Raw genomic sequence first — 16,441 nt, forward strand, 5'->3', positions numbered from 1 at the left:
AGGGATGGCCCAGGGAGCACATCAGCTGCTGAGCTCTGGTGGTGTTCCACACTGGAGAGGGATCTGGACTCCAGTAAACCTTCTTGGCAAAAGACTGCTGAAAAGCTTACATCTATCAAAAATATTTTACCTTGGACTAAATTACATCTGAAATTGTTTTGATCAGTTCTTCTGAATATTTCCTTATGAAATGATTCCTGTTTTCTTAGTCTGATAGCTATCCCCTCTTGCTTTCAGATAAGACTCCTACTTTAATTAATTAGAATTTAAATGGTGATTTATTTTCATTATTGAGGTGATTTTTATTATATACCAACTTTATGGTTTACTAGTTCACTTTGGCACTAGTCTGAATCCAACCACTTGCTCAACCGTTTATTCTTTTTGAGTTAGGCTGGGGAGGAGTTCATTTTCCACAAATATTGTTTTGCTCAGTCTGTGTACATTTATGTGTGCATATGTATACACAATATTATATATGTTATGTATATTTATATATGATTACACAGTTTTTTAGTATGTGGTGGTCACAATCACTGCTGTTAAATGCATCTAACAAATAGTCATTTTCAGTGTAAACACATTTCATGGAACCTAAAATAGAACTTCAGCTACTACAGGAAACACAAGACTTTCTTCCTGAAGGTTAATACTGAATAAATGCTTCTTTCCTTCTAGGTACTCCCAACCTCTGCATGAAGAAATAGCTTTGCATAAGCATCTCAAACATAAGAACATTGTCCAGTATTTAGGTTCTCTTAGTGAGAATGGTTTTATTAAGATATTCATGGAACAGGTGCCAGGTGGTAAGTTGTGGGGGAGACTGGTTTGGTGGTTGGTTGATTTGTTTTTTAACATTTTAAAAGTATGAAAACCTATAATATTGCAACAAGATGTATTTCATGCAAACGTAATGTTCTTTAATAACTCTTTCCTAAATTAATGGGGAAAACTGTGTCTTTAAAGTGCTTAAATCCTCTCATTCAGTATTTAAATGGGATGTGCTACAGTTACAGCTCGATTATTGCTGTGGCAGGCGAGCTCCTTTTACCTACAGATCAGTGGTGGGTTGTCCCTGACTGGATGCCAGGTACCCACCAAAGCTGCTCTATCACTCCCTCAGCTGGATGGGGGAGAGAAAAATATAACACAAGGCTCATGGGTCGAGATAGGGACAGAGAGAGATCACTCACCAAGTACCGTCATGGGCAAAACAGACCTGACTTGGGGAAAAACTAATCTATTACCAATCAAATCAGAGTAGGAGAATGAGAAATAAAAGCAAATCTTAAAAAACACCTTCCCCCCTGCTCCCTTCTTCCCAGGCTTAACTTTACTTACAGTTTTCTCTCCGTTCTCCCCTCCCAGTGGCACAGGGGGATGGGGAATGGGGGTTGTGGTCAGTTCATCACACGTTGTCTCTGCTGCTCCTTCCTCCTCAGGGGAAGGACTTCTCATACTCTTCCCCTACTCCAGTGTGGGGTCCCTCCCACGGCAGACAGTCCTCCATGAACTTCTCCAACGTGAGTCCTTCCCACGGGCTGCAGTTCTTCATGAACTGCTCCAGCGTGAGTCCCTCTCATGGGGTGCAGCCCTTCAGGAACAGACTGCTCCAGTGTGGGTCCCCCACGGGGTCACAAGTCCTGCCAGCAAACCTGCTCCAGCATGGGCTGCTCTCTCCATGGGGCCACAGGTCCTGACAGGAGCCTGCTCCAGCATGGGCTTCCCACAGGGTCACAGCCTCCTTTGGACACATTCACCTGTGCTGGCGTGGGGTCCTCCTCCACAGGCTGCAGGTGGAGATCTGCTCCACCGCTAACCTCCATGGGCTGCAGGGTCACAGCCTGCCTCACCATGGTCTGCACCACGGGCTGCAGGAGAACTTCTGCTCTGGCACCTGGAGCACCTCCTCTCCCTCCTTCTTCACTGGCCTTGCGGTCTGCAGAGTTGTTTCTCTCACATATTCTCACTCATCTCTCTGGCTGCAGTTGCACTTGTGCAGCAACTTTTTCCCCCTTCTTAAATATGTTATCACAGAGGTGCTACCACTGTCCCTGATGGGCTTGGCCTTGGCCAAGCTTGGAGCTGGCTGGCGTTGGCTTTGTCAGACACAGGGGAAGCTTCTAGCAGCTTCTCACAGAAGCCACCCCTGCTACCCTCCTGCTACCAAACCGTCGCCACACAAACCCAGTACAAGACCAGAGATGATCTGTGGTTATCCTACTAGAAAGACTGTAGCTAGTCTCAGATGGCTGAAGCCTCCTTGGGTGCTGAACGCAAGAGAAAGGTGATTGATGATTGTTGCTTCTGTGTGAGACAAAAGAACTCACAGCAGCCAGATGCAACAAAAATCCCCCTTCTTGAGTTTAGCTTTTGAGACACTGTGGAGTTGGTGTGTGTACAAAGACATGTGTATGCACATCTGCTCTTTTTCACTCTTTTACAACATTTCTCTGGGGCAACTTCTCTCCAGTCGTAGGAGAGAGGTGAGCACATTGATTTAAATGGGTTCTGGTCTGCCTGTTTGAGGAAGCATATGCTTCTCTGCTGCAGCTGAGGCCAGTGGAGATACTGAGACTCTTTTTAATTACTGAAGCCAGTGATGATGCAAGTAAGCATTCACCTGGGGAGACCTTTGGTTATAGGAGAGGTGCCTTTTCTTGGTTTGGGATTGATATTTGTTGTTACTTTTTTTTTCCTTTTGGGGAGAAGGCAGAATTTAATTAGATTTTTACTCTCACTTTTTTGCTCTCCAAAATTATAGGCAGCCTTTCTGCTCTTCTACGATCAAAATGGGGACCATTAAAAAATAATGAGCAGACAATTGGCTTCTACACCAAGCAGATTCTTGAAGGATTAAAATACCTCCATGATAATCAAATAGTGCATCGAGACATAAAGGTAAGAATTTGCAGAGAATTAAGCCTGATGTGGTTATGCAGTTACATAGCACTTTTTTTGTCCTGTAATGTAAAAACTTTTTTTCCAAAAGTTCTTCATTGTCACATACCCTCTGCTATTCTGAACTGTGGGTTAGGTAAGTGAACTGTTGTTGATTTGAATCTTCACCAACAAAATATGTTTGGTTTTATTTTAAAAGAGTTGACATATAGCCACTTGTGATAAAGTGGATTTTTTTATTTCTGTTTTCAGTGACATGATTGAACTTTCATAAAACCTTATTAGAAGTGAAGAAGACTGTGGATGGGATATTATTAGGTTCTTTTCCAAGGAGATTGCCGATGAAAAAGTTATTCCTCTCTTAGTATTCCCGTAGTAAGGGAAGTTCACTTTGAGGTGAAGTTTCTGACAATGGGATTACATAAGGCAGGAACACTATTGCTTCCTCTTTCATCTCCCCTTTTAAGAGCCTGTAATTGTCACTAAAGAGTGCACTGTAGAAACAGGCTATAGCAAGAAGTCTTAGGTGAAGGGTAAGCAGAGAAAAATAATTGCTCTGAATGTTCTGTTCCTCAGGGTGATAACGTGCTTATCAACACATATAGTGGAGTGTTAAAGATTTCGGACTTTGGAACTTCAAAGAGACTTGCAGGAATCAACCCATGTACTGAAACTTTCACTGGTATGTTCCCAGAGGAGACTCTCTCCTCACTTGGACTTGCATGTAGGGTCAGAATTCACAGCTGCTGAACTTTCATTGACTTCAAATCAATATAAAAAGTGCTTTGTATACCTAATCTTAAGCTATATACTGTACTTATAAGCACTGTTCAAAGAGAATGCTGTTTTGGGGGTTCCGCTTGAGACATGAAAGTCCTCTACAACAGAAGAGCTATGTCTTTCCTGTGTTGTCTCTGAGTCTGTCTCTTCTGTGTGCATGGCTTTTTCATCTTGCAGATTGAAAGCTAGCTTTTTTTCTTTTATGACTGGCTCGGACATCCTGCCTCATCTCCAGAATTGCTTATCTGCAGAGCGTGTCTTTAACTTGCTCCTCATTCTGCTTGATGATTCGATTTGGATGTTAAATCATGCAGTGGCACTGCATTAAATAATTATGCAAAACAAGAAGTAACTTATTTTGATTCCATCCTCTGTTCTTCCATTTCTGCTCTAAATGGAACAGAATGCAGAATGATGTGTCTGGTTGATTCCCTTCAAAAAAAGTGTTCATATCACCTGCTGGTTTAGGTTCAGATGCCATCTTTCATGTTCTTTTCCTCTCTGGATGCAATTCAGAGTGATCTTCCTTATTTTAATCTTAATCTATAATACAGTAAATGAAAACTGTATTTGATCCAAAGTTCACTGAAACCTTTTAATTGTTATTGACTTTGAAAAGTGGTATCAGATCAGTAGATGATATCGGATGCTTTTAGCAGAAGTAATATTTTGAATAGTTTTTTGAGTTTTATGTAGAATGCATATAGAAATTTTTGAATTTTAAATAATGAAGAGCATTTTTTAAACTCTCGCAATACTGCTTACTCCTCAGTGATTTTGTTCCTCTTGTCCTTTAGCTATCTGTTTGCATCATTAGTGCGCCTAAGTAAAAAAAATCAGTATGTTTTAAACAGGTACCCTTCAGTACATGGCACCAGAAATCATAGACAAAGGGCCACGTGGCTATGGGAAGGCTGCAGACATCTGGTCTTTGGGATGCACAATCATTGAGATGGCTACAGGGAAGCCCCCATTTTATGAACTGGGAGAACCACAAGCAGCTATGTTTAAGGTCAGACATCTTCCGTGTACAACTCAGACCGGCATTTGTAAACACAAGAAATCTTATGACTGTTTTGAAGAAGCTAGAATTAGAGATTGCAGGAAAAGAAGGTAAAGGAAATGCTTGCTTAGTGAGGACGTTAAGAAGAATGAGCTGATTCAGATGAGTGGGAGTACTGTGTAGTTTTGAAGAGTAATGGAGCAATAGCAGCTATTCAGCCTGGGTGTTTAAAAAAAAAAAACCAAAAACAAAAAACTGAGAAGCAGTTTTCTACTTTGTGAGAGTCTCTACTTGCAATTGTGGCGTTTTTTAATGTGTTTGTACAGTTTGTAATAGCTTTTTACTATGAATTAATAAACTACTCACAGAAGATAATATCAAAACTTGAGAACAATATATGACTTTTACTATCTAAACACTTTTTTGATGCTATTTAGCGTTTGGGAAAAGAACAGTGTTAGGCCATTGTTTCTCCCTTTATTTGTCTCAGGTGGGAATGTTTAAAATACACCCAGAGATTCCTGAATCCATGTCTGCAGAAGCCAAGGCTTTCATATTGCGTTGCTTTGAACCAGATCCTGATAAACGAGCTTTTGCTCATGAGCTACTTATAGATGAATTCTTGAAGGTTTCAAGCAAAAAAAGAAAGTCCCCATCAAAGCTCTCAGGTAGGCATTTCTAAACTCAATCTGAAATTTTTCTCTTGTTGATGATACTGTTTCTTGAAACTGCTGATTTAGTCTTTAAGATGAACACAGCAGATCTCCATCCCAGGTGAATGTTCAGTTGTACCTTCTGTTCCAGCAGCTTTCTGCAGAAACACTGTTGTAGTAGAATTCTGGTATCACGTTGTCACAGACTTGATTTATATAAATAGTTCTGATAAGGTTTCTAAAAGTCTGTTTATGGCTTTCTGCAGCTTTTGTGGTTGTTTTGTGTTGTTTTTCTTTTTATTCAAAGAATGTGTGCATCGAGTGCATTTTGTGTAAGGTTAAAACATGCTATTGAGCCTCAGGGGAGTTTTCTGTGTGACCAAAATAATCTTTGTCCCATAGCAAATGTGCATGCAACACATTATTTTTGTTTCATATACTCGTTTCCTGTAACATTCCAAATTATGAAAAGTAACAAAGGAATTTTGAGAGTATGAATGACATATTCTATGTGTGTACATATATACATAGGAAAATATCTTCTGTATATTTTTAGCATGATAACTAAAAGAAATAAAAATACCAGGTAAAGGAGATAGCATTGGAAGATCACTTCTAATGTGGTTTTTTCACTCCTCCCAGATTAAAATTAACTTTAAATCTCAATAAATTAACTTCTAGAGATTGCAGATGGGAGAGTCTAGATAGTCCATGAAAACGGGAAGTTATCCTTTAGACCATTCTTATTTTCTCAGTTAATTTCAGCACGTTTAACTTTCTTTTTTTTTCCTTTTCTCCCACAGTTCTTTCAGCTAACACAAATGGTGAGTTTTAACATACTTTTCTGTCAAAACATAACTGTGTAGATACTGTGATTATCATTCTGGTATAATTTGTCACACTAAAATGTTGCAAAAAGAAGTGGACACAATTATAAAAATAAGTGATCTTTCTCTGTTAGGAACCTCTTAATTCATTGTGCAAATTTAAACTACTGTGGTGGTTTAGCCCCTGCCGGGGTCTGAGACCACTCGGCTGCTGCCCCTCCCCCACAAAGGGAGTGAAATACAAAGCCCCGAGACTGAGATAAGGAAAGGTTTAATACAACAGTGCAACAGCAACAAAACAAACAGTAACAATAAGAATAACAGTGATAACAATGAACAGAGTAAAGTATATACCGATACAGCAAAGAGAGAACCGGCTACGCCAACCCACGCGATCACCGATTCTTCCCGCGCTCGCGCCAGGATGTGACGTCAGCATGATATATGAATAACCCGGCTAGAGCTTCCCCCCACTGCTGGGGAAACTTAACCCTATCCTGGCGAAACCAGGACAACTACTATTTGTAATCCTACCAGACTATGGCTTAATTGTCTAGGCAGGTGGGTAATACAGGTTTGAGGAGCTGTGGTGTTGTTACAGGGCAGTTTAGAGGAAATCTGAACAGGAAACCAAATGTCTGTTTTATAGTAGCAATAGAGCCAAGGTTTGTAGAGAAAGGTAACCTAGATTTTTATTAGAATAAATTCTATAATTGGAAAAAGCACAATGCATTTGAGGCCCCTTGTCAGGCCTGGGTAGAGGATACTCATCTGGTTCAGGAAATGAACTGGGGAGAGTGGGAGGAAGTGAAAAAGAAAAAAAAAAAACAAACCAATGAACAAACACATAGTTACCTTCATACTGAGTACCTATCAAAGTAGATTTTGAAATGTGCACATGTGAAATGGGTATAAATAGTTTCTTAGAGCAGTAATGTGTGCCCTGGATTTAAAAACAAAAGTTCTGACTTAACATGCGTGTTTGTTATTAATCAAAGACAATGAACTAATTAAACTTGTACAAAATAATCTGATAAAGAAATGTGTCTGTGTTATAGTATATATATGTATATGTATTGTATATAAAAAACATATTTTTATTTACACACATAAAATTAAGATCTTGGAAAGCGCTTGGATGACTCACCCTGTAGAAACATTTTGTTACTGCTCAGAGTGCGTACTGATGACACAAGATGCACATTCACTCCAGTGGTGAAGTTTAAGTGAACTTGCAAAGAGGCCAGCATTTCCGTATCTCAGGAAGCTTTTGAGTAAAAACGTAACTGAAAGATAACTCTGTTCAGAAGAATAAGCTCTAGGAGTTTTTTGTCAATTTTGTTTTAATATTTTGTATGGGTATGGGGGAAGATTGGAGCCTTTCTGTTACCTCTGAAAGAATAACCTTTTCACTTCAGAACTGTGATGACACTATTAAATTCTAATTTCTGAATATTCCTATATGAATAGAGTATCTTCGGAGTATATCCTTACCTGTCCCTGTTCTGGTGGAAGATACAAGTAGCAGCAGTGAATATGGTTCTGTCTCGCCTGATACAGAATTAAAAATCGATCCATTCTCTTTCAAAACAAGAGCCAAATCCTGTGGAGAAAAAGATGGGAAGGGAATCCGGTCCCTTTTTTTGAGGTAAAGAGCTATCTGGTATTTATGTTACATAGTATATTAGGAATGTGTGCACTGGAGTGGTTTTTATAAAGTTTCTTTTCACGGAGTGTCTTTGTTTCAGTATCCCAGATGAAAATTTTGAGGATCACAGTGCACCTCCTTCACCTGAAGAGAAAGATTCTGGGTTTTTCATGCTGAAGAAGGATAGTGAAAGGAGAGCCACCCTTCACAGGATATTAACTGAGGACCAAGAGAAGGTGGTGAGGAACTTGATGGAAGCTTTGGCTCAGGTACAGTAATTTCAGAAGGCAGCAAAAATTAATGGAATTGGAAGACTTACCTGCAGTTACCTGGAACTTTTGAAATTACACAGTAAAGCATTTTAAAAAATCTGATTAAACTAGAAAGCATACACCATGTAAGCTTTCACAGTTTAGTGTTTTGTTTGAGCTATTAAAAATAGGCTTTAAAATTGTTTATGCTGCATTACATATGCCTTTTGTGTTGTTTGTAAATACTGTATGTATACCTGGATATTACTGCTGGCCAGACAACAGAAGAGCGTGTTTTCATGATACTATATTTTGCCAGTGATTTTCAAATGGGGCTAACTGAGGCTGTTCAGGTCAACTCATGTAAGATAGATCATCCTCAGGAGGTGATTACTTTGCCCCTCCTTTTAGAGTTCTGTCTTATGGCTGACTGGTTTGACAGAGGGAGGTTTAGGTCTTTTGGCCTGCTCTGGCCTTATGTTAGGTTATTGCATAGAAAAAATGGGGCTGACTGGTACACCACCGCCTTCTAGCCAACAGCTGTAAGAGGTGGGGGCTAGGGAGAAAATAAATTGCACCTATTCCTCACAGCAGTTGGGAGCACATATGGAGGGGCGGGAAGATGGAGTAACAGTGAGAGCTACAGCAAACAACTAAATAATTGCAGAATGACCTTTTGACGCTCCTTTGTGAGGATGATTCATGGTGATGTATCAGTTCAGGATAACACTGAATAAATTACAGGTCATGACCACACTGCTAAATGTTGCAACACTGTAACTGGATGACATGATTTTTTTGTTCTTGTTTGTAATGTGTGTGTTAGTAGTTAATTGACTCACCTCATTCTGAAGGCTAAGTATTGCTTGTTGAAAGTGTGTTTGTATAAAATGCGACAACTCATCTTCTAAAGATAGTACTGTTTAGAAACTGATGCAAACTAATATGATTCTTATGCACGTACTACAGTTAATGTAATTGGAAATTGCTGCCATACCAATAAAAAGAGCCTCTAACTCTTGGTGGGGGGAGGGAGGAACCCGCAGTTGTCCTGGTAACTATAGAAAGTGCTAAATTAGAAGGCAGTAAGAGAGATGCCTGTGATCTGTGCTTTGCTGGAGTGTTGCTATAACAGACACAGTTGTTAACATGTGTATGAAAGGAATCAGTGATTGTGAGAGGCTAAAACTCAATCACAAAATCCAGAGAGGGTGCTTGGTGTTTCACGCTTTCCTCAGCTGGGTCTGGAACAGCCCAAGAGAGGAGCAGTCACGGAGTTGTAGAGCCAAAGAGTTCAAAGCATACGTGTGTGGAACTGTCTGCCTTTCAAGGGGATGCAGAACTCTGACTCCCAAATGCTGTTTTCTCCCTTGAGAGAAGGACGCTGGTCAAAGAGTAGGAAACTTACTCAAACTGCATTAGGGGGAAGTTGAGTTGGCTTCTTGTTATGTCCTGCTTAAATGCAAGAAGTTACCAATAGATGGAAGCCTGACTTGCTTGTTAGGCCTCATCAGGATTTAGGCTTTGATAGTGCTTTTCACAAAAACTATTCGTAAGAACAATTTCAATAAAGTCATTGGGTGTGGGGGCTAGGGGAGGAGAATGACCCTCCCCAAATAACTTACTGTTTCTTATTAGGGAGCCATACTGGTTGCCCAGTCCCCAGCATGCCTTGATGGACTTGGACCTTCTAGTCCAGGGCTACAGTGTGGTGTGTGTTCATCTATCTGCCCTAATGGCTTTTTAATTACTTACACAAAAAGTAGATGAGCAGGACAGAGTGAGGCATCCACTTCAGTATAGCCAATTATCAGTCGAATTCTCCAAATCAAAGCAGATCAGGATCAGAAGCTAGGATCTTTTATCTTGGAGCTGGGTGCTTTTAGTCAGTGGAATGTTTGACTGCTCTAGAGGTTTTTCTTTTTTTCATTTTTTCTCTCTCTCAAATAATCAAATTATCTTTGTTTCATCCTGATCAGAATTACTTAACTATAGCTAAAACATCAATGTTATTGGCAAATAGTTCATGATGTCTGGACAGCTGTAACATTCATGGCATAAAACTCTCAAATGCAACAGAACTAAACACTGTATGTCCTTCTGTTATGGAAATCAATGTTAGATATCTCTAGTCTATATAAATACTTCCTTCAGAATAAGCATATGATACTTCATATTGAACACCTAATATGGTTTTCTATCTCCGGCTTAATTTTAAGATTTGGAATTGAAATTTGTATTCAGTTGGCATAACTTTAGAGAGTAAACACAGTCATTTGTTTCCTAGTTACTTATGCTGCTTATTCTGAGGAGTGCTTTTGAGCTTTTTGTACTTTGGTAGCTCATGTAAAAACACAAAGCTTTTAAAAATAGGCATAGGAATATTTGTAATAGCAAGGTGAGAGTTTTGTAGACCTGCCCTAGGAGTAGGTAAGCGTAGAAGTCCCATATCAAGGGAAATTATGTAGGAAAGAACTAGTCTCTTTTCTGAGCCTTCTGCGTAACTTTGACTAATCCTCTCTTTTAAATGCTGCTGTGGGACTTTGTTGTCTCTCAGAGGCACTCTGAAATTAGAAGCACTGCAAAGTACATGTTTGTTTGCAGTTAAGAGTAATTTGTAGTATTCAGTGCACAGTATATTTATTCATATCTCTTCACTCCTTTACAGTGAGACATACAAACTAAGTGTGCATGGATACTTCAGCAACTGATATAAAACAGAGTCAGCTACATGCCTGTCAAGTAATCTGCATTACCAGGGAGCTCAGCAGTAGTGCTGCTGATGTCACGCTGCTACCATTATCTGACCTGCACTGCACCTTTTCCTTAACCATAGCAATAGAGTTTCTGAAAATCTGTATTGCTAACTGACATTATTGGCTGAAGTCCTTCTGAGTGTAAGTTTCAAAAGATGACTATGAAAACTATTTCTTTTCCTCTCTCTTCTACCAGGGAGCTGAAGAACCCAAGTTAAAATGGGAACATATCACAACACTTGTTTCCAGCCTCAGAGAGTTTGTACGGTCCACCGATCGTAAAATCATCGCAACCACTCTTTCAAAACTGAAACTGGAGTTAGACTTTGACAGCCATGGTATCAGTCAAGTGCAGCTGGTGTTGTTTGGTTTTCAAGATGCTGTAAGTTGTCATGTTTACTAAGAACTTTGTGCACCAAAACTGCCAAAAGAAAAAGCTAGAAACCAGAAGCAAACAGAAGTTCATTAACTTCCACCCAGAGTTACTGAAAAAATATTTGAGGGGTCTGGACCTGTAATAACACTGCAGCCCACAGCCATGACTGACTTTGGTTGCCATGTGATCCTTTGGCAGGACACAGACCCTGAACTCAACTGCTGAGATTTTGCTGATTAAAGATCTAGAAGGTTCAGCATAGTTGGGTAAACATTCTCATAATACTAAAGCAGAAAGCCTTTTTTAAAAAGCCCTTTAAAAAATCATTTTGGAGGGTTTTCTGAATGTCAGGCTTATTCTACATAAATGAAGATCTCTTGAACTTGACTTCTCTTATAAACTAATATATTAAACCACTCTGCCTGGCTTGTAATACTGTATTGAGTTCTTATTCTAGTGGTTTTGGTTAGCAGCAGATTTCTGCCAAACTAGACATCTTCATTTCAATTTATAGTAAGCAGGATAAGAAGGAAGGGAAAAAGGTTAATTTTCTGTCAATAATTAATGCAAAATTTGTTTATGTTTTCATACAGTGAGCAATCACACACACACGGATACCCTTTAAATAGCTAGCTTACTGCAAGCAAATGTTTTTTCTTCTTAAGCTATGTATTTAAATGTTACTTCACAAGCAATTAGGTTTAATGAATAAGATGAATAACCAGCGTGGGAGGGTGCAGCTGTGCTGGGCATCACTTGTCCAGACTCATGTCATGTAGTAAAAATGAAATGACAATCCAAGTAGGCATTTGAGGTGGATGATTCTTTAGCATTTAAACCTGGGGCACTCTGACGAGTAAAAGAGCTGTCAGGAAGGATTGCATAGCATGTAAACTGTTTGTTGCATAGGCTACACTGACAAGAATTAGATGATGTTTACCAAAAAAAAAAACCCCAAAACAACTGTGTGAAATGAATCTGTAAAAGAGAGGTTTTCACCCATCAAAGCTTTCTCTTTGAGTCTTCACTTTTGAGTACACTTCAGGTCTCCGTTTTACTTAGCCTCATATTAATACTGTTTTGACACTTGGAAGAAAAAAATTAAACATACAAGGTCAATAAAAAAGTTGAGAGGGGAGAAGTACAAGTATCTGGGTTGGTTTTCTGATAGAGATGTTGCTGGGCATCGGTGATTCAGTGGTAATTGCCTAAGTCATGTTCTTTTCAATAAAAATTTTACCCTCTTCTGTCAACTTCCATCATTAGAAGCTGCTGGTTTTTAACAGATAAATGTCTCTTTCATTACTATCTCTCTATTATTTAATTAAGATAACCCACAGAAAGTTCAAACAAAATCTTGGCTTTATATTGCCCTGTCTTAATTCTTTTGGACATGTTCAGTAGTAGAACACTGAAATCCAGATCAGTATCCAGGCAGCTGCTGCCCACCTGTGAGGCACAGGGCAGTCCCTGGGCTGCTGACAGCTCTCCAGGTCCGAGCACGGTGTCCAAGTGCCATCTTGTGGCCACTGACAATAAAACTGAGACGACAAGTACTGTGGTGGGTTGACCCTGGCTGACACGTGCAGGAAAGGACCTACCCGCTCGCTCCTTCACTCCCTCCCAGTGGTATGATGGAGAGAATGGGAAGGGCAAAAAGGGAGAAAACGTGTGGGTCAAGATAAAGACTGTTTAATAACCGAAGGGGGGAAAAAAAACCATCACAAACATCAAGTGATGCAAAAGTACTCACCACTAGTAGACTTAATGCCTAGCCAGTCCCTGAGCGATGGCTCCTCTGGAAAAAACTACCCCCCTAGTTTTATTGCTGAGTATGATATTATATGGAAGGAAATATCTCTTCGGTCAGTTTGAGTCAGCTGTGCCAGCCATGGCCCCTTCCAGCCTTTAGTCCACCCCCAGCCTACTCACTGGTGGGCCAGTGTAAGAAACAGAGAAGGTCTTGACACTGTGTGAGCTCTGCTCAGCAATAGCTAAAACATGGGTGAGTTATCAAGGCTGTTTTAGTCACCAGTCTGAGACATAGCACCATATGGGCTGCTGTGAAGAAAATTAACTCCATCTTGGCCAAACCCAGGTACAGGTACCTACATAAATTACTGAATACTGTTGCTTTGGGGCAGTAAAAATAATATGATTAATAACATTTGTTAACTTATACACATCTTCTGAAGGCATCATTTGTGTAACTTCAGTCATTTTTTACAGAGAGGTTGTCACAATGTGAGACAATTAAACGAATGCCTTTTTTAGGAAGACCTAGGGGTGAAGTATCTTCTTGCTTCATTTTTTAGTAAGCAGTAGTTGCTACTTTTTTTGTAAGGCTTTGAGTAACTTCATAATTTTCTAAATACAGTTATATTTGTTTCTCCCTGCAACGTCTCGAGTTCTGCTCCTAGAGTCTGTTGCTTTGGACTGCTTCCGTACCTGGAAAACAGCAGCAAGTCTGGTTTGTGCTATTGCTGCTTACTGTGGCTAGCATTTTGCTGTAGCAGTATCACCTCACCTTCCCTGTCATATGGGAGTTGGAAAAGTTCCCTTAAGATGGAGGCATTCTTGCAGGTGGCATGGAGCATCTATAGAGGTGCTTGGGAATATGGCTAAAAGCAGTTTGAAAGCAGGCCTGTAGGCAATTAAGAGCCAACCCAGTGTAGAAAACTATCTGATTGTACAAAGTAAAAAGTGGAAGGAAAGAGAAAGTGGTGCAGCACACAAATGAAGTCTCCTGACTATTTAAACTAATGTTAATTAACTATTTTCTGAATCAAGGAGAAGCAGTATTACATTAGTTCTTTGATGTTTCCTACAATTGTAGTTTAAAATAGATAAGTATTGCTCAGAGCAAGCAGTAAAAGTGATGCCAAAAAAAATAACAAGAGTCATTAGCTTAAGTTACAAGCTTTTAATAATATTGTCCTAGGTATTTGTCTTGCTCGTATTCTTTTTAAGTTTCTCTCCAGACCCGTGAAGGTTAAATAAACTTTAGTATCACACTCATCAAAAATCACCTAACACGGGAACTAGTACTTGATAAAAACTACAAAATATTGCACAACTTGTAATAAAATGGTGGGAGTTGGCAATGTTGCTATTTTCTTCATTTAATGACAACATGAAATAGTTTTAATCACCTGCTCTGATACAGCATCTATACCTTCAAACACTTTATATAATGCTGACATATATCCCCCCACAACTTAACACTATAATATAATATCTGAACTGAATTCTCTGTTGCTAGGTCAATAAAGTTCTCCGAAATCATAACATCAAGCCACACTGGATGTTTGCATTGGACAGCATAATCAGAAAAGCTGTGCAGACTGCTATTACTATTCTGGTCCCAGGTGAGTCATTTCTTAATACTCAGCAAATATTTATTAGCTGATCTCATTAAATGTGCTTTAGAGCTGTGATTATGATGCTTCACTTAAGATTTTGAAACCAGTAGTGGCCTTTTTCCTGTTCATTGTCTATTTTGCAACTCAAACTAATCAGTGTATTGTCTAAGTTATTTTGGAAAGCACTAGATGCGTAATCTAAACAATTCTGTATCACAGTGAGCAGTAGTAGACTAAGGTGCTCTGGGGCCTAATTTTTGGAGGTGCGTAATGCTGCCTCTTGAAATCCAAAGGACAGACCACTTGCCAGCATGTGCTAATTTTTTGGAAGGTATTTTATAAAGCGTAAATTAATGATGTGCTTTTTGGAGCACTCGAAAGTCTCTCTGGCTCGTGGTCAGAAGTTGTCTGAAGAAAAAAAAAAACCCACACAAAAAAAAACCCAAACCCAAAACCTGCAGTGCCTGCAGTTTGAATACTGTATTTTGCATGTTTTGGAAGTACAATGCACAGCTTAGCTGAGGGAAGGAGTCTGTGTAGAAGAAACTGTAGCCCATTCTGTTATTCTACCTATTTGAGAGTTAGTTTCTGTGTTGCTTCTTAAGTTCTAAGCTTATGATTCCCCCATTCCCTACACTAGAATTAATGGTGAAATTTTCAAATATATAGAATCACAGAATGGTTTGGTTTGGAAGGGACCTTAAAGATCATCTAGTTCCAAAACCCTGCTGTGGGCAGGGACACTTTCCACTAGACCAGGTTGCTCAAAGCCTCGTCCGACCTGACCTTGAACACTCCCAGGGAGGGGGCAGCCACAGCTTCTCTGGGCAACCTGTTCCAGTGTCTCACCACCCTCGCAGGAAAGAATTTCTTCCTAATATCTGATCTAAATCTACCCTCTTTCAGATTAAAACCTCATCCTATCCCTACATTCCCCGCTAAAGAGTCCCTCCCCATCTTTCCTGTAGGGCCCCTTCAGGTACTGGAAGGCTGCTATAAGGTCTCCCTGGAGCCTTCTCTTCTCCAGGCTGAACAACCCCAACTCTCTCAGCCTGTCCTCATAGTGTAGGTGCTCCAGCCCCCTGATCATCTTCATGATTTAATGCTTTAAGTCTGAAGTCAGAATACTTACATTTCTGTCTTCTGCAGTGGGTTAAGTCTTAAATTATCAACAAGGAGATCTGAAAATTCCAACAGAAGTTACAACTCTTCCCGTTCTTGCTGTTTTCTGTATCCCCAGCACAACCAGCAAGGCATAAATAGGGTTTCTGCATTACTTTCAAGTCATAAGGAAAAATCTGTCTTTTGATTAGAATGCTGAACACCTTCAACAGTCATGTACTTCATTGCTGTATAATAAGAGTACAGTAGAGTTCCTCCTTAATAGACTGTTATTCCCCATACAGCTCAGTATCAACATTAATTGTACATGGTCAAGCTTAAAAAAAGCCTCTGTGCCTTAGTTGCTTTTGAGCAGTGATCTTCCTCCTCCCTAACTGCCTTACCCTATTTCTGATTGCTTACTCTTGCTTTTGTCTGACTTGGGTTTTTGTTTATTTTTTCTTTTCCCACTTTCTTTCCCCCCCCATGATGTGAAGATTATCTCTGACCTTAACACTTCTAAAAGTTACAGAATATTTTAGGAGTGGTACGAAGCAGATACGTATAATTATACTGCCTGGTGGTGAACAATGGCAAAATGCACTTCTGTTCTTATTAGTGTGATGCAGAAGCTCAAAGCAAATTCGGACATATTTACCTAGCAATACTTGGGTAACTGCTACATAACAAATCTGCTTTCTTTAGAGGAAGCACAGCTCTACTGATCTTGGTATGTTCAGCCTTGAAAAAGGTATGTAGCACTGAAATGCAAAGATGAAAGGG

The 16,441-nt window shown here is 39.7% G+C and overlaps 1 protein-coding gene across 2 annotated transcripts in view; it reads left to right on the forward strand.

Moving 5' to 3' along the window:
* Positions 1-16,441, forward strand: part of MAP3K5 (mitogen-activated protein kinase kinase kinase 5) — a 109,673-nt gene that overhangs the window by 85,524 nt on the left and 7,708 nt on the right. For both annotated transcript variants that reach the window (XM_074818989.1, XM_074818990.1), the window contains 10 exons: positions 679-806; positions 2,765-2,901; positions 3,478-3,583; positions 4,536-4,693; positions 5,175-5,352; positions 6,141-6,161; positions 7,635-7,812; positions 7,913-8,081; positions 11,016-11,201; positions 14,458-14,563. In XM_074818989.1, coding sequence (XP_074675090.1) covers positions 679-806; positions 2,765-2,901; positions 3,478-3,583; positions 4,536-4,693; positions 5,175-5,352; positions 6,141-6,161; positions 7,635-7,812; positions 7,913-8,081; positions 11,016-11,201; positions 14,458-14,563 — 1,367 coding nt within the window. The remainder of the gene's footprint in view (positions 1-678; positions 807-2,764; positions 2,902-3,477; positions 3,584-4,535; positions 4,694-5,174; positions 5,353-6,140; positions 6,162-7,634; positions 7,813-7,912; positions 8,082-11,015; positions 11,202-14,457; positions 14,564-16,441) is intronic.

The sequence above is a fragment of the Strix aluco genome, chromosome 3 (genome assembly GCF_031877795.1).
Source record: "Strix aluco isolate bStrAlu1 chromosome 3, bStrAlu1.hap1, whole genome shotgun sequence".
Classification (NCBI taxonomy): domain Eukaryota; kingdom Metazoa; phylum Chordata; class Aves; order Strigiformes; family Strigidae; genus Strix; species Strix aluco.